Source organism: Anser cygnoides, chromosome Z (genome assembly GCF_040182565.1).
Source record: "Anser cygnoides isolate HZ-2024a breed goose chromosome Z, Taihu_goose_T2T_genome, whole genome shotgun sequence".
Taxonomy (NCBI): domain Eukaryota; kingdom Metazoa; phylum Chordata; class Aves; order Anseriformes; family Anatidae; genus Anser; species Anser cygnoides.
In genome coordinates, this window is record NC_089912.1 from 63,344,834 (window position 1) to 63,370,074 (window position 25,241).

The following is a 25,241-nucleotide window of genomic DNA, read 5'->3' on the forward strand; positions in this document are numbered from 1 at the left end:
ATGCTGCCTAGGCACGATGGAGGCAGAGACACTTCGGTGGTTTCGTCTCCCTTCCCAGGCTCCCCTTCCACTTCTTGCTGGCTAAAGGCACCGCAGCCGACCAGTGGAGGCTGCCACAAGCACAGCGGCTGGGGTCTGCATCTGGGCCTCCCATCCCAGCGCAGTGCACAGGATCCTAAAGATTTTCCCCATGAAGATGTGGCACCTCTGCAGGCTGCTCTGGAGCGGGGATGGAAGCGGGCAGTGGCACGGGCGGCCCCTTTCACCGCTGAAACAAACCAGGGACGTGAGGCCAACCCAGCCTCCTCGGCACAGACTGCTGAGAGCTGGATCCAGCACAATAGAGGGGACAACAGAGACAAATTATCTGCAGTGGGGCCAATTGTAGGTCGGCAGCAGTGCAGCATGCACGTGGGGCATGGAACTGTGACAGGCTTTGGGGGGTCCTGTCCCCAAAACCTGGGCTGGCTCTAACTGGCTCCTGCTGTCATTCAGGAGGCTGTGCCCGGTGCTGAGCACAGCAGCAAGTGGGCAAGAGATCTATGGCATCCCCCCCAGCACCCTCCCCGGTGCCATATTTCCAGCCCCCAGCCCAGTGTGCTGGGTGCCCGGCGGGTGCTGTTAGCCCACACTGCCACCGCGCGGCCGCTGGGACACCGAAGCCTGTCCCGAAGTCTCCTGCACCCCTTCACCCCTCCGAAACACCTCCCCAGAGCCCTTCTGTTGCCTCCTGCAAAGGGCGATGCTGTCCCGTGTTTGCTCCGGGCTTACCCTGGGGGCATCCGCTGGGGCAGGGAAGGGGTTAAAGGTCTGGCAGGCGAGGAAGAGGAGGAAGAGGAGGATGGAGCCGGAGCGGGGAGCAGGCCCTTGTCTCTGGCCTTGTGATTAGGTGTTCTGCTCCGCTGCAGAGGGTCTGCTTGAATAATTTACCTGGGAGGCTCATTAGCCGATCTCTGGCCTTCGTCTGCCATCTGAAGGCTGAAACAGCCATTAGGAGGAACACGCACCCCGTATCAGAGCAGCCTCATCGCCCTGCTGCCCCCTCGTTCATCTTGCTGTCGTGCTGCCTGCTTGCTCCATCCAGCCCTGCCCTGATGTGGCTGGGTGCATCAAGACCTGTGCCTCGGTTTCCCCCTGGGGGCTGCATCCAGCCCTGGGTACTTCATGGCACGGTGCCGTGCCGAGGTGCTGCAGTGAGGGCCCACCTCTGCTCTCAGCAGCATGAGCGTCCAGGTACTGAGAGGAGTCGACTTCAGTGTCAGTTCAGATGATTTTACCAACCTGCAAGGGCCAAATGTGTCAGCTGAAAGGTTCCCTCCTGCGGGCACCAGCCCTCAGCATTTCACAGAGACTTCCCGCAGCTCTGGCTGTGCTCCTGCAAAGATCACAGCGTGCTTGTATGTCCGGGCAAGCTGAGTGCAGTGTGAGCACTTGGTTGGGTTTAAAACCTTTTGCCTCTAATCTCTAAGACCATCTGACAAGGCCAGAGGTAGCTGCTCCCTGCTGTGTGCTCTTGTCCCATTTCTGGCTTCCTCCGTGTCTCCTGGGATGCAGGACCCAGCCTCTGTCCCTGTGATGGGCATGGGATGCTCTGCTGCTGCTGAGCATTAACACAGCCAGTCCTCCTGCAGAGATGGATCTTCCCTGCTGGCTTCAGGCTGTTCCACTGCATCTTGCCATACGTGGTCCTTCTCCATCCCTTTATGGACCTCAGGGGTTTCTGAGAATCATCCCTCAACAAGAAGTTTATCACTCCCCAGGGACATGGCAGAGAAAGCCGTGAGCGCTGCAGCTTAATGGGGTCAAGAGAGCAGCACCTCCTCCCCATCAGAAATGTCTCTGTAGCTGCCTTGAAGATAATTTCTCCCCGTACCTGCCAACCTCCTGTGCCACCCCTTATCTCATCAGTGCAGGAGACCTGCTGGGGGAGGAGGTGAGCAGCTCTGCACAGTCTGAAGAAAGGTCTCGTGGTGGACCTCAGCAGCACACATGGGACATACTTCAAGCTGATGAACACAGCCGGGCCTCTCCTTGAAAATCATGTCCCCCCTCAATGTGGGAGAGAAGGGACATCCCCTTATTTAGGAGCTGGTGATAAGCCCACCCTGATGAATAATTCCTCTTTCTCTTTCCTCTGCAGCTCCACCGAAAGAGCCAGTGCTGATGTGCCGGTCCAACAACTACCCGAAGGGTTTCTACTGCAGCTGGCACCTGCCCAGCCCCACCTATATCCCCAACTCTTTCAACATCTCCGTCATGTAAGTGCCCAGGAGGGAAGGGTGCAGCAGGGGAAGCACTTGTCCCCCGCAGTCTGGAGCATGTCCCAGGTTTTGCCATGGGTCTCACCTGTGCTGAGCATATGGGATCGGTATCCAAAAAATGGGCCCAGGGAAGGATGCTGCAGGGACATCCAAATTCGGTGCTTGGCACTGGGGCTTTGTCTCAAGAAATTCCCATTTGCCCAGAGGACGTTGCCAAAGCCACCAGCTCCCATATCCCCTTTCTGTGCCCCCACAGTCCATCTTCTCTCCACCACTTGTCCATGCTGGAGGTTGTGCCTGCTGTTTTTTTGGCAAGTTTGGCACAGCCACGCTCCCTTCTGCAGTGTGCCAGCTGTGGCCAAGCAGCAGCGGTGCCCCTCAGCCAATTTTGGCCGTGGCATGGCATCACCCCCACCCTGGCACAACCCTTATAGTGCCATGCCTTAGCTTGTGAGGCTTGTTTCTCCAACAGAAAGGAGAGCCTGATCCTCCCACAGGAGAGGCAGAGCCAGCCCCTACGGAGTCTCATCCTTGCAGTGGGGTGGGGGAAGAGCAGCAGCAGGCATTGCTTGGGGCCAGCATGAGGGCCTTCATCGTGGTCTCTCTGCAGGCTTCCAGGATAACACATCCTCCAGGAGGAAGGCAGACCTTTGTCTGTGGGGGAGGTGGCACACAGGAACTCTGGACAGACTGGGGACACCGCTCTGCTGCTGCCTCCTCCTCCTCTCCAGCTGTGTGTGTGCATCCCCATCCCAAGCGTTGGTCTGTAGCTAACAGCTCTTCTCATCCCTGCTTTCCAGACACGGCACGAGAGAGATGGTCTGCGAGAAGGACATCTTTCCCAAAAACAGGTGTCACATCAGATACCTCCAGCTCTTCTCGACGGTGAAGTACAAGGTGACTCTGACAGTCACGAATGCTCTGGGCAAAAACTCCACCTCTCTCACCTTTGACGAGTTCGCCATAGGTAACTTCCGCGGCAGAACCTGGCCTCTCCGAGCCAGTGTTGGGGTTGGCTTGCTCCGTGCACAGCATCTCCTGCCGGGGCGATGGGCCAGGGAAGGGCCAGGCTTTCCAGGTGGAACCTCTGCCTGCCAGTGCGTGAGATGGAGCCACGCTGGCATCCTCCTGGTGCCCCCCCTGTGGTGGTTTCACCCTGCTGGGCAGCCAAACTCTTCCACAACTGCTCTCTCACTCCCCTTCCTCAGAGGAAGAGGGGGAGAAAATAAGGTGAAAAGGGCTCAAGGGTTGAAATAAGGACAGGGAGATTGCTCAACAGTTTTCGTCACGGGCAAAACAGACTCAGAGCAGGGAGATTAATGTAGTTTATTGCCTATTGCTGTGAGAAACAAAGTTGTGTTTTTGCAATAGGAGGTGTTAACAAGCTAGAGCAGTGAGAAACTAAAACCAAATTAAAAAAATCTCCCCCCCCATATTCACCCTCTTCTATGTCCTCTCCCCGAGCAACACAAGGGAATGGGCAACAGGGCAGCGGTCTGTCCCTCTCCCTCACGGTCCCTCTCTGCCCCTGCTCCCCGTGGGGTCCCTCCCACGGGATGCCGTCCTTCCCGAACTGAGCCTGCGGGGGCTGCCCACAGGCAGCAGCTCTTAAAGACCTGCTCCCACACGGCTCCGTACCACGGGGTCCATCCCCCAGGAGCAAACTGCTCCAGCACGGGTCCCCCAGAGGCGGCAGCTCCCCCCAGACCCCCTGCTCCTGCGTGGGCTCCTCTCCACGGGCTGCAGCTCCGGCCCGGGGCCTGCTCCTGCGGGGGCTCTCCATGGGCCGCAGCCTCCTCCAGGCCACATCCACCTGCTCCACCGGGGGCTCCTCCACGGGCTGCAGCGTGGAGATCTGCTCCGTGTGGGACCCGTGGGTGCAGGGGGACAGCCTGCTGCACCAGGGGCCTCTCCACAGGCCGCAGGGGAACTGCTGCTGCCTGCCTGGAGCACCTCCTGCCCTCCTGCTGCACTGACCTGGGGCCTCAGGGCTGCTTCTCACTCCTCTCTCCCAACTGCTGTGGTGCAGCGGGTTTTTCCCTTTCTTAAGTCTGCCCTCCCAGAGGCATCTCTCATGGCTCAAGTCTGGCCAGAAGTGGGTCTCTTTTGGAGCCAGATGGACCTGACTCCTGCCAAAGGGAGCTGGAGTATGCTTTGTGTAGGACCCCCAGCATGTGGGGTTGCTGCCACCTAAGCATGGTGGAGGAGCAGGGCAGGATGCACTTGGTCCCATTGGTGGCCTGGTGTTCAGCCTGGTCCTGTCCTCTGTGGTCCAGGTCTCTCATGGCTGCTGAGCTCCTCTGAGCTTTCCTAAAATAGAGGTTTGCTCTTTGTGATGGAAGCAGAGTCATGGGAATTAGAACTGGAAGAGAAATTACAACATCCCATCCCCTTCTCCCCATCCCTAGGCAGAACAAGCCCTCCCATATGCATGCATAGCTCATGTACAGCCCAGGCGTGGTGGCAGGGCTGACCCTGCATGGCTGCTCTAGTTCTCAGAGCATCCCAAAGCAGCCTGGGTGTAAGCACCCAGCAGAACCGTGCAGGGCAGAGGTAAAAACCTAAGTGCGATAACAGCCTTGCCTGTGTTCTGCCCTGTCTCCCAGCCCTTTGCAGGGCTTCAGTAGTGCTGGCCAAGCCTTTGCCTGGCACTGACTGAGGCAGGGAGAGCTCAGCCCTGCTGCTGCTGCTCCTCCAGCGGTGACGGATGGCCGTGGAGCAAGCAATTCAGTGAGAAGAGTGACAAAGCAGGGAGCTGGGCACAGGGATTTTGCCACCAGCCAAAGGCAGATTGCGGCCGGTGCGGTGACAAGATTGTCCATTCTCAAAGAACAGGAAAAATGGGAGCGAGGAGTTCAGGTACAAGTTGAAAAACAATTTTCTGGTTCCATGTGGCAACTACTGGACCAGAGAAACAAAGAAATGAATCCCTGAAGTGCAGCCAGCAGTTAGTCAATGTCTTGGATGTGCTGCATGTGCCAGCCCTGAGCAGCTGGAAGTGCCAGAGTGCAGGAAGAGGAGCTCCACCACTGTCCCAGCTTTTCCCTTTCTACCCCAAATCCTGGAAAACATCAAACAAAAAGCAGGGTGTAAGGAGTGGGGAAATTATTTTGGAGCAGGGACTGTCGTTTTGTGTCCCCACAGCTGTCCAAAGTTCCTATTCTTTGATGCACTGAAAATACTAATAACAAGGCAAGGAGCTTAGCAGGGAAACGTGGAGTTCCAGCCACTTGGGTGTCTTTAAGTGGAAATTGTTGTCTTCATGGAAGATACACTCCTTAAACGAAGGTAACCTCCAGCCTGCAGGCCCAGGGCAGCAATTAAGCTGCATTTTCCAAGTTCCTTGCATTCCCTCCTGCAGGAGTTCAGGGCATCCTCCTGTAACATCTGCATCCCACCCATGCCCTGCCTGGCTTTGCGAACATCTGGTGCCACTCCTGAGCAAAACAGCCGGCACCACCTCGGGAGGAGGAATCTGCCCGTCCCCGCTCCAGCACACAAGGGCAGCCCCCCTGGGAAGCACGCCCGGCTGCGAGCCCACCCGTCCCAGCACCGGCACAAGCCGGATTCAGCCCAGGAGCTTGAACCCAGCCGGTTCGGAGGAGCGGAGAACAAGGCAGCTGCTAGCACGGGTGCGATATCGCTGCCTCTTCCCAGAGAGCCCGGAGGGATGGATGCAGGGGAAACAGATGTGTCCCAGCAGATGAAGGGGGGGTGAGACCCCCAGCACCCCGTGGCAGATGCTCAAAGGCGCTTGGGGAAGGGGTGACGGGACAGCGCAGAGCTTCACTGTCTTATGGCCTTAAAATCTCCATGTCCTGCACAGCCACAAAATTCTCCTCCTTGGGATATTTTATGGCTGCTATGCATAAGAAGCACAGAGGCAGCAGCGAGCGAGCATTTAAGCAGGCAGCCAACAGGCTTAGCAGAGTTGTTTCAGGATGAACTCAGCCACCACGAAGCAACAGCCACATACCCGTCACCGAGCTTCTCCTTGTGCCTTCCTGGTGTTGTTTCCAATTAAAACAAGCGTGCTGCGTTTGTACGTTTTGCCAGGCAATTCTGCTTGGGTGACTTTGGGTGGGAGGAGAGCCTCAGCCTGCCTGCTGTCCTTGCAGAAGCATGTCTGCACCTTGTTGGGGTCTCCTCTCCATAGCTGCAAATGCAGCAGTGCTGGGGTGAGCCTGTGTCCCAGCACAGCCAGTGGCACACAGCAGAGTCCACCAGCATCACTCAGGCTGAGCTCTCATCTTTAAAGTTATGCTGGGCTTAGCTCTGCTAGATGGAGGAACAGAAAAAAAAAAACATGTCTCAGGACAAAACTGTTGCACTGGCTCATTGATGCCAAAGGACACAAGCATCCAAGGCCAGGCACAAAATCCTGCTCTCGTGCCCAGCCTGGAGCCAGGGTGAGCGCAGAGCCATGGCCGCTCCCTGCTGGGACCACCCGCCGACCAGTCACAAAAAGACCCTTGGGAAGAAGTGACCTCCTTTGCTTTTGCTTCCTTCCTCCCCCACCAGAGCCCCCAGCAGAAAATCCCTTCCCCAGCTGCTCGGAAGATGACTCTAATTGAGTGGAAAATGACTGGTGCTTCCTTTTGATATCCCAAGCTGATGCCTTGCTGGCGGTCGCGTGGTGCCGGTTATTAGCAGCCAGCTGCGAGGGGCTGCTCTGCGTTTCCATTTCCAGTGATGACTGGAAGAGGGTTTCCAGCCCTCTGGCCCCCATCTTTCATGTCTAGGACATCCGGGCTGCCTTCCTCCCTGGCTCGCTGCTGGAAATTTTTTTCATAATTATGTTTTCTGCAAAGGTATCAATATTAATAAAGGTGAGCGTGGGGAGGGCAAGGCTGCACAAAGCCCTGCAGGCGTCAGGGCTCTGGCCCTAAGACAGGAGGAGGTGGGAGAGGGGCAGGAGGAGCAGGAGAGGAGCAGGCTTGGAGACAGAAGAAGGTGCCAGGCAGTGTGGCTGGGGCAGTGTGGGAACATTAATGGCCCTTGAGGATGTATCCCTGCCTTCCACACAGCTGGCATGAGCATCCTGCAGCAAAGCAGGGACAATCACCACAAGGCCAACATCCCACCTCGGTGGCAATGCCTGCCTTCCTCCTAATGGGAGCCTGGGGCAAATTAGCAGCAGAAGATGCACATCATTAAACGTAGCATCCTGGTAGCGTTGATCATTCGAGGCTGGTGAGATGGTGAGAGCAGGCAGGGCTGCAGCTGCCCTGGGAGCATGGGCAGAGCTGAGCAAGGGAGGGCAGAAAGGTTTGCTGGGTGCTAACAGCAGCAAGGGGGAGTTGTACCCCAAAGGAGATAGAAGGCTTTCTAAATGAGCCAAAGGGTTAATAACAGGTTTTCTTGCCTTACCCCATGCCAGCATGCTGAGACATGGCAGTTTAGAAAAAGGGGACAGTGCATGGGTGCCTTGCCACATCTGCCACCCCCGTCCCTTGTGTCACCTTGGGAAAGTTGCTCGATCCTCCTCGCTGCGGCTCGGGGGCGATTAAGGCACAGAGCATCGCAGAGGGGCTGCGTGAGGACGAGTGTGCCTGCCTCTGTGAGGAGTTCAGTCCCTGAACACAGGTATACAGTTGCCTAGGCAGAAGGTCAGTTCAATTCATACTACTTAGGGAGGCAGAATTAAATTACCTAGACTGACATTTGGCTAAGACATGGAGTTTAATATCGTTCTTCTTGGAGAAAATGCCAGGGGATATTTAACGGCTGCAGGGGATCCATTTCAGTGCTGGGTGGGAGGACGGGTGCCTGGTGGGCGAGGGGGTCAGGCTCAGGCAGCACCTCCTTCCATAAGCACTTGTGGTCCTGTGTGAGCCTGCAGAGCCTTTAGGAAAAGCCTGGCCTGACAGCAAAACACAGAGATAACCGCTGGGCCCTTTCTCATCCTGAAAATGAAGCGGGACAAGCTGTGAGCTGCGTCCTGGCCAAATCCCGTGTCTCCTTCTCAGGAATGTTTGGAGATGCTCCGTCAGCTCTGTGGGATAATGTTACATCTGGTTTTGTGGCTGCTTAACCAATGCTCAGCCTAATGCCCATCGTCCATTATTATTATTACTATTATTGCTTATATTGCATTACTGCCTGCGGGCCCGCACTGAAGACAGGGCTCTATTATGCTCGCTGATGTACAGCCAGACAGCCCCTGCCTCGCAATTTGCTCTCTAAATGGACTGGGCAGACAAAGGCCGGGGGAAAGTGGAGCGGTCGTCCCTGTGTGGGGAGCAGGGACCTGGGATGCTGCGGAGGATGAAGGACTCCTTCAAGGTCAAGCGCTGGACGAGGTGCAAGAGGTGATGCGGGGCCCCGCATCCTGGCATCCCCGCCGTGCTGGAGGGACGTGGGAGGAGCGGCTCCAGCTTTGTGCTCCTGGAGGGGCTGGCACTGCTGTGCCTCGCACAAACCTGGGCAGGAGTCCCACAGATGGGGGGGGGGGGGACACGTGGGGAGGCAGCCGCAGCCCTCGTGCTGGGGACTGCTGGTTTTCCCATTAACGCGGCGCCGTTTGAAGCCTCGCTGTGGACGGGAGCTCTGCCGCACATGCTCAGAGCCAGGACAGACATCCCCCGTGGCCAGGGACAGACACCAACCGACCCATGTGAGGGGGATCACATCCCTGCAAAATGGGGGGCTGGCTCCCCCCTCAGCATCAGGGCACCGCCTTTTGCTCTTCTCCAACCCGCCACGGCACTGGCGTGTTTGCGTTCGAGCATCCCTCTGCCATGGCTCTGTGTTGTCACACCAAAAAGCAAAACTGAGTCCCCTGCATTACACCAGGGCTCAGCTCAGAGTTTTGACATCCCGTCGTGGCCATCCCCACCCCAGTGCTTTCGTCCCTTACCGGGGAGCCACGGTTTGCAGTCATCTGCATTCGTTCAGCCAAACGGATTTTTGTTTTGCAAACCCAGCCCGCCGAGCCAGCGCTGGATTTATATTTTTCCGTATGTGTTTGGACTCCAAGGCCCTGTCGATGGAAGCTGATGTCCAGCCCAAGCCCAGGGATTCAAAGCGAGCGGGGGAATTACACAGCCATCTGGAGTAGCTCAGCACTGCAGTCCCAGCAAATCGTCCCTCAGCAGCAGCTCCTGCCTGCCTCGTGGGCTTCCCCCTTGCTGCACCTTCTCTGGGGTGACTGCGCTGAGGTGGGCTCCTCCTGGCCCCGGCATCCCTACTCCATGCTTGGGAGTGGAGATCGGTGCTGGTGCCTTCACCAGCTTCTGCTCAGGGTGGTCAGAACAGGGCTACATTGCTTAATCCAGAGATTTTCAGGATAGGGGTGACAGTTTCTTCATGTATACTTCATGTGGATTTGGGGGATGTTGAGAACAACCCTGGAACACAAGGACTCGTGAGCATCACTGTTCTCAGAGCCCCCTTCACCCCAGCTGCCCCAAGCCTACGGCAGAGCCTGCAGGACATCCCCATGCACAGCTCCTCAGGAGGGATTATGTTTTGCAGCCAGGCTGCCTTTGCTTGCCAGGTCCCTGTACAACCCGTACTTTGGACTTTTTAGAACTTTGCTATTGCAAAGTGGGAGCTTCAGCTGCTGGGAGCTGAGCAGACTTTTGGTGAGGAGCAGGGCTTACCCTGCAGGAGGCAATACCGTTCATCACAGCATTTGCTCCCAGCACTTTAAAGTAGCAGCAACTGCCAAGCACATTGCATAGCTAGCAGTCAGTTAATATTCTCTTGAAATCCGTGCCAGGTAATGAGAAAATATCCCCCTATTCCTAAAGCAGAGCAGGGGTGAGAGAGACCTGGGGTGGAAGGTAAGCATCAGTCTTTTGCTTGCTGTGAACATAATGTGCAAACACCTGGGATCCCTGGCCCTAAATCAGGGGCCAAACTCTGCCTTGTTTCTGTGGGATGAGCAGGCCTAATGGTGGGTCAGACTCCCAGCAGTCAGGAGGAGCAAGGAAAGCACGGGGTTTGGGCTTGGTGGGCTCCTTGCCATGGCCCTGTTACCCATGGGGAGGAGGGCTGCAGTTTGCTCTGGCCACCACTGGCATCTCCGCAGTGGTGGTTACTCTGCACTGGGACAGCCATGGCCCTGACCTGACCTGTGGACAGAAAAAGTGTTTTTCTGCGGCTCACCAGCCATTACCTGGGCTTTAACAGCCGATCTTTTCTCTTCCAGTAAAGCCGGACCCTCCAGAGAGCGTGGTGGCCAAGCCCGTGCCCAATAACCCCCGGCGGCTGGAGGTGGCATGGCAAAACCCCTCGTCCTGGCCCGACCCCGAGTCCTTCCCGCTCAAGTTCTTCCTGCGGTATCGGCCCCTCATCCTGGACCAGTGGCAGCACGTAAGTGATGCTGAGCAGGAGGCAGCGCGGTGGCAACATGGGGATGCGCTGGCAATGAGTGGTCAGGGACTGAAACACGTCTATTTACTGCCCAGGCAACACGGCCCCTTTTCTTCTCTTTTTCCCTCCTCCCTCCGCTCTCCCTCTTTCTTTCAAGTCACATTCTGCCTACAAATGTGCTCTGCAGGCTCTCCCCTCTCCTCATTTTAATCTGTGGCCTGTATCTATTTTCCATACATATGTTCTATATAAAACCTGCCAACGAGATGTAAAAGGCATTCAAAGTATAAATGTCACTGCATTTAAATGTGCCTCTGCCACATTTAGATTTTGAACTGAAGATAAAATACCGCTCGCCGTAACTCAGAGCACAGTTGGTAACGGAGCGGTTGCCGTGATGTTATCGTCCCTCTTACTTTTATTTCTTGTTTCTTTAAAAAAAAAAAAAGTCAGTGAAATCCTTGGCAGCCCGGAGGACAGATTTCATTTGTTAGCTGCAGGAAGATAACGAACAGGGTTTTTTTTTTTCCTTTTCCTTTTTTTTTTTTTTTTTTTTCCGTGCGCTGCTTGCATGCTCTACTTGTGAAGGAAAGCAATCTGCCGCTGGATGAGAGGTGCTGCTGCGCTGGCATGTCTCATCCAACATCCCTTCTCTGCTGAGCTGGGCCAGAGGAAAGCCAATTAGGCAAGCATAGCGGTGTTTTGCTTGATGAGCCATTTTGCCCCCCCAAAAAAGACAAATAGGTGTCAACACCTGGTCCCCGGGGAGCTCACCTGCGCTGCGGAGCCAAGTGGGATTTTCTGCCAGGCAGCTCTTCTTAGGGAGAAAAATAGCTCAAAAAGGGGATGAGAGGCTTCGTGCCACGCTTGTGTCTCTGTAAGACGTCGTCATCCCAGCGGCTTTTTCTCTTTCTGTTGTTTTCCTTTGATAAGGCAGCGACACGGGTCTTGTTTGAGGTTGAAGCGTTTTGCTGACAGCTTTGAAAACCAGACAGGGGCTGGGAGAGGTTTCTCCCACTTGTCTCTCCTTGCCTTTCTCTTCTCGTGGAGAGGGAAAGAGCAGCTGCCAAGCGCTCCGCCGGGGTAAGGCAGTGATGGGGGAGTTTGGATATTCACTTGCTTGGGACATTATTATCATCTGGGGGGGAAATGTTCAAATCGTGGAAAAATGGGGAGAACGCATGGGAAATATGAAATGCAATGTCAATTTTTTCATCTCGTGAAACCACTGGGGAAAAAAAATGACGTTTTGCCCGGCCGCAGCCTGGTCCCCATGATGAGTGCCAGCAAGTCACCTCCTGCCTCGACACCCTCGGGCTGGCCAGTGCCTCCACCAGTAGGTGCTGGGAGCTGTGCCTCCGAGGGGACAGCGTGGCATCTCCGTCAGTGCTCTCAGGCACACAGCGTTGGTGAGAGGTATTGGGGACACTGGTGGCAAGGCACCCTAGCTGCAAAGGGCAGCTTCAGGGCAGACAAAACTTGGTTTCTCCTTATTAAAGATGCCCTGAGCTGTGGAGGGAGAGCAGTCCTCTGGGTGGGTGCATGGAGAGCTGGAAGGGCTCCTCTCTCGGCATCCCACGAGGGCATGGTGGTTCTGGGCACTGCTTGTAATCCATGGCCCCTTATGAGACAGTCACTGGCTGGTGGAGAAATGTGTTTGGGGAATAATTTCCTCGGTGAGCGAGTGCAAACATTCAACGAGCGAGGTACCAGCCTTGCTTTCTGACTCCCTACCCTGCCGGCTGCATAATGAAAAATCTGATTTGTGGATGATTTGAGGAAAACTGCCACTATTCATCAGATGAATTATTTGCGAAGCCTAATTCAATCAGCTCCTGAACACCGGGGATGGCAGCGCTGCAGCAGCCAGAGCCCTGGGCCCCCTTGATGCGAGCAGCCACAGCCCTGCTTAACCCACATGGGCACTCTGCAAATGCAGGGATTTTCCCCCAGAAGTGACCCCATGGTGCTGGAATGCTGTGAGCATGGCCGAGCCATGCTGAGCCCTCTTTTCTAAACCTATTGCTTGCTGGCACCTTGAGGGTACCTCCATCCCCCAAAATCCAGCCCAGGAGAGGGAAGGGCATGGCTTGGAGGGACCAAGCCCGGCTCAGCCACCAACGTGTCCTGAGATGGTGGTGGGTCTCTCCTCCATGGGATGGGTGCCTTGAGATAGGATGCAGCAGGACCCACATTTGCACAGCACAGTTTTAGTTCTCCTGGCGGGCTGGGTGCCACATGGGGATGTCCCGCATCCCTGTTGGGAGCACAGCTACAAGGGAGCACCAGGGACTGGCCAGAGCCACAGCCGTCCGTGCTCGCACGTGGCGTTTCTTGGCAGAAGCAGCAACTCCCCTTCCTCCCCTCCATCTCCCATTATCTGTGCAGGGGCTGATTTATGCACAGCACCTCGGCAGACAGGACTGAATGAGCACTAATAGGATCAGATGGATGTCGAGCTGTCGAATACCGTAGGGCCTGATTCAATCAGCGTCTGCTTTCTCCCAGGCTCTTCCTTTCAGGATTTTAATAATGCCAGGCCTTGGCACCAGAAGATGAAGCCGTCCGTGGCGGGAGCAGTGGATCTTATCGAGAGCACTGCTGGGCCAGCTAGCCATCAGCACGCACCCACAGCCCTCCCCGGGGACAGCTGGGTGATCCTTGAGCATCCAACCCAGGATGTGAGGAACAAGGGACACGGTGGGGACCCTTGTCCCCTCCCTGGCATGGCAGAGGGCTTGCAAAGGTGCATTTGAGCCTCAGCATCCCGTTGGCCCTCCCTTTCCCTGGCTCAGCAGCGCATTTCCGCTCAGACCACTTAGCAGCTCTCGTGTTGGAGTTTGCTCTGGGAGTTATTAGCGTGCGCTCTGGGATTTATTAGCGAGGAGAGATGATGAGCGTCCACGTGTGCGGGATGCTCCTCGCTCCGAAACCATCATGCCACCTCTGCTGAACCTGGCCACCAGCTTTTCCTGTCTGTTCAGGGCACAAATGTGGCACAACCAGACTTGGTGTCACATCAGGTGGATGCTGACTCCCCTCTGCCCCACCATCACCGAGCTTGCCCAGAAAGCTGAGCAACTTCCCTTTGTGGAAGAGGGGCTGGCAGTTTCTTTCCTGCCAGAAGAGAGATGGGATATTTGTAGCCTAAACAGGTTTTTTTATTCTCTCCTTTTGGCAGAATCTCACGTTCTGTCTCCTAAATATAAAACATTAAATGTTTAGGGTATCCTTTATTTTTCTCCTGCTTTTAAGTTTGTAATTCAAGCCAGATTAGCATGGTTTCCTCTTCTGTTTTATAGCCCCATCCTGGCCCCAAGCGAGCTCTCCTAATGCTCTCAGATGTTCCTCTAATGGATTACCTAGGCTGGAACTGGATACCCTTTCCTAATGGATTGCTAATAGCCTGTTTCTGGTTTTACAGGCTCCTTTAGTTAACTCACAACAGCAGCCATCTCCGCGCGCACAGGCAGGCTCCCTGCAGGAGGGCAGGCGGCTCCCCGGCCGTGCGCGCATCCCCGCAGGTGGCTGCCAGGCCAGGGACGTCCCAGGGGACTTTGGGGAGCCCAGGATGGCTCGTGCACCAGATCTGCTCCCGCTGGGAGCTGGGTCAGGACCTCCTCATTCCTGTTTCTTACAGAGATGACATGCGCTGAGCACTGGTGAGCTCGGTGCACGGCCCAGGAACCTGGCGGTGCTCAGAGGTACTTCTTGAGCCGGCAGCCAGGCCAAGGGAGGATTTCCTCCGGTGAGTTGCCAGCAATTTGCAGATGCCGTCGAGAAGTCTAATTGAGCCCATTGGTCGTGCTGACAACATGAAATGTTAACGAACCGTGAGGCGGGCTGCGCCTCAGATCTTGAGATTTGCAGTAAAAGGTCATGAGATATTTAAAGCTAATAATGTGGTTGGGTTCTCTCCTTCCTCTTCTGTTTTGGAAGCATTAGAGCCACGTCCGTGAGCAGTTGCAAAGGCTGGAAACATCCTTCTTTAGAAGAGCAAGCAGAGGCCCTCACGCCATGCTGGGACATCAGGAGTTGGGGCCACGAGCAGGGGTGTCTGCAGGCACTGCTGCAGGGTGACAGCCAGGGCAGGTTTAAGGACATCTCCCCAGGCAAAACAACATTTTTGGTCAAATGTGTGAATCTTACAGGTCGACATAACCCACAAGTATGTCTTAATGCATCCCGTGACGGGCAAGAGGAGGGAAGGCAATCAGAGTGACCTGCAGCCACGTCCCCACCAGGGTGGCAGCAATGTCACTTTGCATCGGGCACACTTCTTTGTGCCCATTTGCATCCACTGTGCCGCTTTGCCTGCGCTTCCATTCCTCTCCAGGCAACCTTGGCAGGGAGGTCACCCTGACCCAGCGCCGTTACAGCTTCACGGCTGGTAGCTTTTACTGCAGCACTTCTCTCCCTTCCCCTCCCGGCTGCAAAGTCAGTGATTAAAAAAGAAAAAAAAAAAAAAAAAGGAGGAGGGGGGAATTAATAGGAGGGAGTGAAGTGTTGAGGCTGAAATTGTGTCACCTGCAGCTCAGTATGGGATAGGCAGGGCTAAAGGGGGCTCCAGATGAGGACGAGGGTAGGAGGCACGTCTGCTGTATTCCCCCAGGCATCAGCCCCAGCAGCAGGAGGAGGCTTTTGCGTGGTAAATGCATCTTGCACTGCCTGGAGAGTGATGCCGAGTGCCCCAAGAATCCCAGACCCCATCCTCCTGTGGCGGCGAGCAAAGCGAGCTCAGACAGTTGTCACTTGGCAGGAGGGGAAGGCGCATCCGGAGAAAGAGTCCCATTATTAACGAGATTACAGCTGCGCTTTCAAAGATGCTCTTTATTTTAAGCCAGAAGGGAGCCATTCAGCCTCATCTGGTGTGAGACAAGCCAGGCTGCGGAGGAGCCCTGCAATATCTCGTCCTCCCAGGCTGATGGCTGGGGCTGGGCGGCGCGCAGCAGTGTTACAGCAGCCTTTTCGGTGGGGTGACAGCAGGGACAATGGCTCAGACCCCGCTGGGCTCCTCAGCTACCCGGCTGGCGGAGGGGAAGCAGAGGGGAAGGAGGGTCCTTCGCTTTTCCCAACCTTTCCGTTATTCCAGAGACCGGGGAGAAAGTTTTGTCTGGAGTTAGCCAAACCGATTCCCGCAGTGCTGCAGAAAAAAATGAAGCATTTGGGGACTCTTACGAGTAATTAATGTCAGACCTATTTGATCTCCAGACATGGCTGTGAAAGGGGAAAAGCAAAACCTCTCTTTGCCACTGGCTGCATCGTTTCACAGGCACCAGTGGCTGTTTGCTGTGACCCAGCTCGGGGGGGTTAATCCTGGTTTGGGGCAGGGCAAAGCCCACCAGGAGCTGGCCCCCCAGGGTTTGCAGAGAATGAAGGCACCTAAACCAGCAGCTGCCCATAAAACGTGAGTGAATCCCACAAAGTTCATTGCAGCTTGATGGCAGCACCTGGCCCCATCCTCCTCCTGGTCCTGGCTCCCCCATTATCCAGGGTAACCTGGGGAGACTTCCGAGGAGGCACGATGCTTGGTAGACCCAGGTTGTGCCCTGGCCAGTCCCTCGTGGCTTCTCCTTCTGCATTCCCCTGCTTGTGGGTCATGGTGGAGGCTGGGTGAGCAGGTGAGCTTCAGCCCTACAAGAGCCAGCAGGCTTCTTTTATTCTGGGGAAGCCAGGCTTGCCCAGGATCAATGTAACACCTGGGGTAGGTGCATGGTCTCTGTACTAGCATACATGGAGGGTTTGGTGCTCTGTGTATTCGTATTTTCTCCTCTTCAAAAATCTGTTTTTCCCTCTGACTTGAAGCCCACCCATCCCAGCTAAATCTGGGAAGATTAGTGGTGCATCAGCACGTGACAGAAGGGGACAGCCTCAGGTTGTCAGCCTCGCAGGTGTGGTGATGGGGTGAAGATGGCAGCAAAGGGGATTGTCCTTTGATGTGGAGCAATGGATTTCTTTTTCCAAGGAGGGGGGGAAATATTTAGGCTGGATATCCTTTCTGGGGACAGTTTGCACATCCCCTTAACTTTGGGGCAGGTGATGCTGCCGGGAGGGCACCGAGGGGATCATCCAACAGGAGCTCAAAGGTCTGTTTGGGGTTTTGCTCAGTCCCAGCCTCACAGGTCAGTGCCGGGTCCCATTGTAGGACCAAGGGCTGCCAGTGTCCTTGTCACCTGGGGGGTGGCACAGGGGAGCAGGAGGTGTTAAGGAATGGAAAGCAGAGCTGCAAACACATTTTCGTGTGGGATGCTGAGGGAGGCATCTGATCCCCCCCCATCACCCCCTCCATGGCTTTCCAACACACCCCGGCCCCCAGCACAGCTGCTGGGACAGGGAGGGTTGAGGTTCTCCCTCCCTGTCTCCTTTCGAAGTCCATCTGGGCTGGGGGAGCCCAGGGGCTGCTGTCGCAGGGCTGGGGACCTGCAGCATCTCTCCTACAGCTTTGTCACTGATGAGCACAGCTGGGGCTGGGGGACTGGGACATGGCACACATGGATGTCCCCTGGGATGCTGTGGAGGTCCTCAAGCCCCTGGGTGCCCTGGGTGCCTCGCCCCATCCCATCCGTGTGACCAGGGCCATGGGCTTCTACCTGTAGCACCCTCTTTGCCCAGGCCGTGGGTGGCACTGGCCAGCCCTTGGCACCCGCCTTTATCTTCCCAAACGTGCTCATGGGGTCTGTGGCCATGGCACAGGATGGAATGCCAGCCCACACTGTCCTAAGCAAGCTGTCGGCTTCATTACTGTGTTCAAGGGCTTTTTTTTTTTTTTTTTCATTTCTTTCTCTCCCTCTCCCTCTCATTCTCCCTCTCTCTCTCTTTTTTTTTCCAATGCTAATAGCTCTGCATTGCACTGGCTACTGATCCCTCATTAATCTGGGCAGCGCTTCACAGCCAGCCGGAGTGACTTTTGGCAGGTTCACAAAGGCAGGCTGCAAAATGCAGACCCCCCGTCCAAAAAAAAAATTACCATGCACAGCCTTTCTCCAACTTTTGTCTCTGTGTGGCAGGGACGCGGATTAAGGAATTTCTTCCTCTCCCTTTGATGCTGTGTGTCCATCCATCCCTCCACGACCTCCCCAGTCCGTTCTCCCCCACCTCTCCCCGTCTGTGTCCAGTTGGACCTGCTCCCCGTGTGCTTTCCCATCTGCTGCTGCAGCATTTCTGTGCTCAACCACCCGGGGACTTCCCAGCCACCACAGCAAAGCTGTCCCCTCTTGGATGCGTCCTCCAGCTGCCCAGCTCAGAAATGCCACTAGCAGATCACGAGCTACAGCTCAGGACATCTTATATATGGGAGGAGATTGATGACCCCATAAAGTCCATGTCTTCCCTTTTTATCTGTTGTCTAAAAAGCTTAGGGAAGCATCCTCCCAAGTCCCACGAGCAAGATGCTCCAGCCTGAGTCCCAGGGAGCATCCTCCCAGGCAAGGCACAGCCTTGACCCCATCATGCCACCAATGTTTATCTGCAAACACTCAGCTGCAGACTGGGTACACCCTGGGGGCAGCAGGAATTGCTCCCAAGTGGAAGGGAGCTGTGAGGCTCTTTGGGGTGGAGAAAATGCTACAGAGCAGCAGCCAGCAGGACCTCTGCAGGGTTGCTCTGACCCTGGTCGGAGAGCAGGCAGGAGAGCTCAGAGGGTGCCAAAAGCACTAGAAAACCCACAAGGCAGCCGGATAACCCCAGCATGTCCTCCCAAGCCCCCTGCTTCCCAGCCTGGTGGGATGTTCTTCTCAGGATGAGCCTGACCCTGCTGGGCACCCTGATCCAGACTGGGTTTGGGACAGAGGAGAGCTGGAGCTGGGTGTGTTTGGTATGGGTCTCGGCCAAGACCCAGTGCAGCTTGGAAGATGCTCAGCCGTGTCTTGCAGGAGGGACTGGCATCCTATTCTTCTTTTCCTCCCAGACCTCCCAGAATTTCCCTTTTCACTTATCGTGTAAGCAAAATGGGCTAAAACCCTTTTCCTGCAGGACAGGATGGCTCTGCCCACTCCAGGAAGTGAGTATCTAATGCTGGGCATAGACAGTGCCAGGGACCATGAGCCACTAAACAGGACTGCTACAAGCCTGACCCTGTTTCTGAGATGAGAAGCAGCACACGTGATCCCAGAGCTGGCTCTCTGCCTCTCCAGCATGCTGGAAACACGGGAAAACCCAGCACAGAGCCATATCGGGGTCTGGGGGCTTGCCTGCCCCTGCCCCGTGCAAAGGACCCTCCGTGCGGGCATCTCCCTGTGCAGGTGGCTGCGGTCACACCCTGCCTCTCGGGTCCTTGGGGGCTGCCTCCTGCCCACCCCTGGGGTCAGTGTCACCCTGGGGTGGCCCTCAGCAGCCTGCAGCCGCGGCCCCTTTCATCCCGCCGTCATCCCAAACGAGCGGTGACACCCGGCGCTGCCGTGGCACGGCTCCAACCGCTCTTCCCGACATCAAGCAGCGGGGTGACGGGGGGACAGGGGACAGGGGGGACAGGGAACAGGCACCATGGCACGCTCTGACCTCTGAGCCCAGCCTAGGAGTAGCAACAGCTGTGCTGGAGCAGCTTTAGGGCTGCGTGCCTCGGGATCATGATCGGAGCGTTAAAGGCACCCATGGTGGCTCAGTCCCCAGAGCATGGCTGAATGATGCCAAACTCTGTGCCTGCTTCCACGCCGGAGCCTGCAGGAGGACCCTAAAACCTGCAAGCTCCTTGCCTGGCACCCCAAATAGCTGCCAGCATCCCCTCTTTGCGCTGCACCAGCACCGAGCCCTGGGTGCAAGGAGAGGCAGGGCTCGGTGTCCCCCCCATACAACCCCAAAAACGCATCGGTGGGACAGATGCACGGCTTTCCCCCTGCTCCCCCGTGGGTTTGGTAGCAGCTTCGCGCCTCGCAGGCGGCGGGAGGCCCTTTGCTCCGTGCCAGCAGATGTGCTGCAGATGTAGGGCTCCGAGCCGGCCGGGCCGTGCGAGCAGCTGGGAGCACAGAGCCGGGTGTGCGGCGGGATGGATGCGGTGCTTGAGGAGGGAACGGGGGCAGAAAGGCTTTCACCCACAAAGAGACACACACAAAGGGGTCCCCCTCCCTGGTGGGGATTCCCCAAAGCGGCTGTAAAAGCTGGCGGATGAGGCTTGTAAACCAGAAGGATTAAATCTGCGCTGGGGTGTTGGACGTGCTGTGCAGGTGAGGTGGGAAGAGCTCCTGCTCTGCGCTCCAGCTGCAAGCCCTGGCTGGGTGCTGGGGCTCACCGGGCACAGAAATTGCTGGTACTTCATGTCCCTGTCCCCAGAGCTGGCCAAAGCCACCGGGACCTCGACACCGTGCTTGGGCTTGAAGCCATCAGCAGGTTGGGAGGCCAAGCAGCGTGCCCTCCCTCCCCCCCAGCAGATGGGCTGCATCAGAGCCCTCATCCCCCCAGACATGTTTATTACCAACACGTGTCGGCAGAGAAGGAGGTTTGCATCAGCCGGGCGTGGGGGGAGGAAGGGGCTGTGCAGAGGGGCGCCCATGGCTGCACAGGGGTTGGGTGCCCCCCCTGCCCCACACACAGGCAGCGCGGATGGGAAATGAAGCCGGCAGGGTGTTAAGCTTTAATCTCAAAGAAGGGTTCGTGGTGGTACGCAGCACAGCCTCTGCAATGTTATCCTACAGTGGCCCCTTCGGTGACCCCATGAGCCCCGAGCAGCCCAGCTCCATCCCCAGCAGGTCGTGTGGGTGCTGAGCTTTCCTCCGCTGTCCCTCCTGCGTGGGTCCCACTGCCATGGGTTTGTGGTTCCCAGCGTCCCAACATGTCCGAGCAGAGCCTGCCCGCACATTTACTAGTTTCTGGTGACCTCTAGAGGAAGCAGCTCCACTCTGGCTCTGCAAATCCGGGAGCACGATGGAGACTCGCTGCACCCGTGGCTTAGCTGCAGCCGGAGCATCTCCCCCTACACCCCTGTGCTGGGCTCAGTGCTCATGCCTCTGGCCAAAACCTCCCCAGAAAAGCCTCCAGGATGGCTCAGAGGATGTCAGGGGGGCATATGGGTGCAAGGGCTGACTCCGTGCCTCTTGCCTTTTGTGCACAGCCAGCCCTTAACACCCTTATTTTGCCTTTTTTGCTGGAAGAGCTTGATATTCTCTCCTTATGGTAGCACATAAGTGCCGTGAGGTCTCTTTATCACCCCGTGGCAGGGCTAAACCCACTGATCACCTTACCGCTGCCCGCAGGTCGAGCTGTCGGACGGGACGTCTCACACCATCACGGACGCCTATGCAGGCAAGGAGTACATCATCCAGGTGGCCGCCAAAGACAACGACATCGGCACGTGGAGCGACTGGAGCGTGGCCGTCCATGCCACCCCCTGGACGGAGGAGCCCAAGCACCTCACCACGGAGGCCCAGATTGCTGGTAAACCCCCCCCCTGCCCCAGCACAAACACCTGGGGGTCCTGGCCAGGGAGACCCCCCTAACCCTGGGGAGCCCATGCCTTCAGCCCTGCTGTGGCCCCGGCAGCAGGTCAGACAGTGTCCCACAAAGTGCTGACTCAGCTCGCCTGCCTCTGGCATCCTCCTCACTGGGATGCTCCAAGCGTCACGGCGAAGCTTGGGATTTATTATTATTCTCTGGAGCTCTGCCCCCCTCCTTCTCCAGTCCTACCTCCCCTCCACACCTCCGACCCCGCACAATGGCTCGGAGCGATGCCAATTAGAAATAAAAGCCACGAAGTTAACAAGCCTCTGCTTCTAGGAAAGGGCTGGGACCGTGTCCAAATGCATGTTATCAGCCCTCGGCTTCCCAGAAGGATGGGAGCAGGCCCTGCACCAGTTCCCCCAACTGGCACCAGCTGCGGGCTGGCTGGGAAGCACTGGGGGCAGGCAGGGAAGCTCCGGGAGCCGCTCGGTGCCGGTGATGCGTGTGTGTGTGTGTGTGTGTGTGAGCACACATAGGGTGTTTTCCCAGCCAGGAGTGCATGCACAGCTGGTCAGATGTGCTCACAGGGAGGGGGTGTGTGTGCAAAAGGCAAATGCCACCTCTGATGGCACCAAGAGCACGGGGTGGGGGGTCCCTGGTCCAGGTATGGGGCTGGGTCACAGCAAGGTTTGCTTTGGATTGACAGCAGGTGGCTGCAGGGCACAAGGCAGCTCGGAAGGGAACACACAGGTTTGGGGACCCAGGGGTGTGCCATGTCCAGACACTGCTGGCTGGCATCCCAATGGGGCTAGGGATAATGCTAGCAGGGTGGCTACAGGTCCTGTGCGGGACCAGGGAAGGGCCAGCATGGGCATGGCACATCGGGGGCACTCTGGGACCCTCTGGGTCCTGTGTGAGAGCAGTGAAAGTCCCATGGACCACGCCATCCCCTGGCTCATCGTCCCGGCCACCCAGCTCAGCAAGGGGCAATTTGGGGACATCCCCATGGGATGCATCTTGGGGTGCCCCAGCTCCCCTCACCATCTGCTCTCCCTCCCCGCAGAGACGACGAGCACCAGCACCTCCTCTTTCGTGCCACCCCCCACCACTAAAATCTGCGACAAGGGGGCCGTGGTGGGCAGCGGGGCCGTGGCAGTGTGTTGGACAGCTGGACTGGTCTTGGCTGCTTATGGTGTCCTCTTTATTTAGTGAGTATGCCCCAAGTTGGGGGCATGAGAGATGGGGTTGGGTGCTGGGGGGACATGGAGGGCTGAGGGGCTCTGACGTGGTTGGGAAGGGGACACTAAGCAGGCTGTGGGTGAAGAGCATTGGGTATGAGGCATTTGGGTGTGTTTGCAATTACTTGTCAACGCACTGAATTTGGCTGCCTTTCCAAATCAGGCGTTCTGGCAGGGAAATCTCGAAATGGGTTTTCAAACATTTGCCCCAAACCCTGCAAAGGGGTCGGGTTTAGATGCCTCGTGCTCAGCAGCGATGGGGCATAAAGGATGTGGCACCACTGCCCTGTGGGTGAGCGTGTGCCACCCAGCAGGTGCCACAGCCCGTCACTTGCCCACGGAGGCGCCATCCCACTGCAACTCCCATGGGCGCAGGGTTTTTTTTTTGCTCCCCTCTGGCACACGCATGACATTGGTGGTGGCAATGGGAGAGGCTGTGGCACGCGGCCAGGGATGGAAAGGTGAGGTCTGGCCCTGGGAGGAGAACATGGGGGCTTTGGATGCAGGGGTGAATTTCCTCTTGGGAAAAGGTCAGAGCCAGCTCGGCGTGTTCCCAGAGCCACGTCGGTGGCCGGTCACAGCCGAGCCCGGAGCGAGTCCGGTGACCCCTCTCCTCCCCATCACAGATCCCCGTCTGTCACAGCCCAGCGGAGACAACCTCCCACCGCCACCGCCACCGCCACCACCGCCCTCCCTCCGCCTCCCTCCCGGTTTGAGTCTCTTATCTCTTCGATTTTGCACACGTTGAGGACGTATCACGCTTCTCGCCATCGCTGCGGAGGAGGACAGAGCCGCCGCCGCCGCCGCCGCCGCCCCCGGGGACCTGCCCCGAAAACCTCGCCGAGCCCAGAGCGAGGACACGCACTCGTCCCCCTGCCACCCGCCCTGTCCCCGCTCCCAGCAAGGCGCAGCGAGCCCGGGCACTGTGCCGCAGCCCCGGGACCCCGCGGGCCAGCCCCGCCATCGCTCATACAGCTAACCCGCCACGCCAAAGACGTGCCACCGCCACGCCACCGCGCCGCCGGGACGCGGGTGACAACGTGACAGCATGCTCGGAAGAGGGGACGGGACATTTCTGGGGGACGCTCCCAGCCTACGGCCATGGGGGGAGCCCCAAGGACCGGACTCGTCACCGCGAGCTCTTGACCGCACGGAAAAGCCAGAGGAGTGCAGGGTGGGGACTCGGTCCCCTCCCAGGGGATAGTGGAAGGATGAACTGGTGGCTTTCACAAGTGCGGTGAGGAGTAGGGAGCTGGCTCGTTCTTAATGGGAAAAAAAAAATGGGTTTGAAATGGGGATAAAAATGATAAAAGCCCAAGCTCCCTCTGGAAGAGCAACCCAGCGCCTGCCCCTCCAGACAGCCCCTAGCAGCACCCAGAGGAGCCTTCATCACCCCCGTCCCCACACCCCCACGCTCTTTTAACCACGTTGGATACAGGGAATCGCCTCCATTGATGTCTTTGTCTTAATTCTTCAACAAAATAAGAATAGCTCTGCTGTCCCCACTAGAGCTGGTGCCCTGCAGACCTGTCCCCCGCTGTCCCTGGCTGTCCCCGGTCCTGCTCTGCTCTCCTCCCCGTCCCACCCCTGGCCCTGTTTTGTAAAGACAGCTCCTCTTGTCCCTGCCTGCACCCAAGCGCAGTATTTAATACCGTACGTCCTAGTATTCCAACTGTTGACATGCTGTATTTGAATTTTTTATAGATGTATATATATAAAAAAAAAAAAGAAAAAGAAACAAAAAAAAAGAGAAGAAGGAAAAAAAAAAAAGCCCACACAGACACACGCACACACACATGCACCAGGAGAGACGGTCTTCATTAAATGATCATTTCATGACCACTGGCAGCCCTGGGCATTATTTCCCTTCTGGCTGGGTGGGTTCGGCTCCCCGCACCCAGGCACAGTCCTGGCTGTGATGGGGAGGGTGTGGGGACAGTAGGGAGAGGGACACAGACAGCACCACCTCTCTGGGAGGACCCAAAACCTGGCCTCCAGGACATCCCGAGAAGGTGCAAGGATGCTCGGGGGAGTACCCACCCCTGGAAACCCCTGGTGGTGTAAAGAGGATGGCTTTCACCACTTCGTGTGGCACCCACGTAGTGCCAGGGAGGTGGCCGGGTGCCACCGGTCCCCATTTCTGGGTTTTGGGGGATCCCCCATGTCCCTGAGCTCTGGTTGTACCCTGTCACTTTTTGGGGAGGGAGGAGGATGGAGGGCTGGAGGCATCTCCAGAGGCAAGAGACGACACAGTCCCAATTAATGCACTTTTCTTGTCTGATTAATAATTTGACATCAGAAAAATGGCAGTGGCCCAGATGCTCTGAATTAAAATTCCATCAGGGGCAGGGCTAACGAGGACCGGGTGTGGGGACAGCCTGCGCTGGTGGCTTGGGCTCAGGAGCGGGGTGCAGTGCAATGAGTCTGCACCCAAGTTTCCCCAAACACTGCAACCCTGGGGACAAGGGCTGTGCCTCAGTTTCCCTCCACTGTGGTGCCTGGTGGGCACACATATCCGTGAGTATATGGAGCAGCATTTGCTGGGGGGGTTGTCTTTTGGGGGGCTGCAAAGGAAAGGAGGGAATCACAAGACACAGTCAAGACCAAAGCAGGGACCAGCTTGCACCACCTGCAGCATGGCCAAATTTTAATATCCAGCGTCCCAACAGCAGCTCTCTGGCTGGGCCACCAGCCACAAGGGAGTGCAAAGCTGTGTCTGCCAAGGGCTTGGTGCACTGCAGCCTATGGTGGAGGTGCTCAGGGGGCCCTCAGGACCTTTGTGTCCAGCTGGTCCCAGCTCAGAGCACACCACAAGTCCCTTTACCTTCCTTTTTCTCCAGGTCTGCGGGGAGGGATGGGGAGGGATGTGTGCTACCCTCACCTGGCCTTGCCTTCGCTTTCTGGTGTGCCTGACCCCAGATCTCACGCCTTGCAAGAGGGAAGGATGGATGGATGGATGGATGGATGGATGGATGGATGGATGGATGGATGGATGGATGGATGGATGAGCAGATGGACAGACAGAGCGAACTGAAATAACCACATCCCTGGATCT

At 56.9% G+C, this 25,241-nt stretch overlaps 1 protein-coding gene across 2 annotated transcripts in view; it reads left to right on the forward strand.

The window, feature by feature from the left end:
* CNTFR (ciliary neurotrophic factor receptor) overlaps positions 1 to 24,025 on the forward strand; it is a 178,071-nt gene extending 154,046 nt beyond the window's left edge. For both annotated transcript variants that reach the window (XM_066988073.1, XM_048048546.2), the window contains 6 exons: positions 2,141 to 2,258; positions 3,062 to 3,228; positions 10,417 to 10,580; positions 20,765 to 20,945; positions 22,012 to 22,156; positions 22,813 to 24,025. In XM_066988073.1, coding sequence (XP_066844174.1) covers positions 2,141 to 2,258; positions 3,062 to 3,228; positions 10,417 to 10,580; positions 20,765 to 20,945; positions 22,012 to 22,156; position 22,813 — 776 coding nt within the window. In that variant the 3' untranslated portion in view covers positions 22,814 to 24,025. The remainder of the gene's footprint in view (positions 1 to 2,140; positions 2,259 to 3,061; positions 3,229 to 10,416; positions 10,581 to 20,764; positions 20,946 to 22,011; positions 22,157 to 22,812) is intronic.
* The last annotated feature ends 1,216 nt before the right edge of the window (positions 24,026 to 25,241 follow it).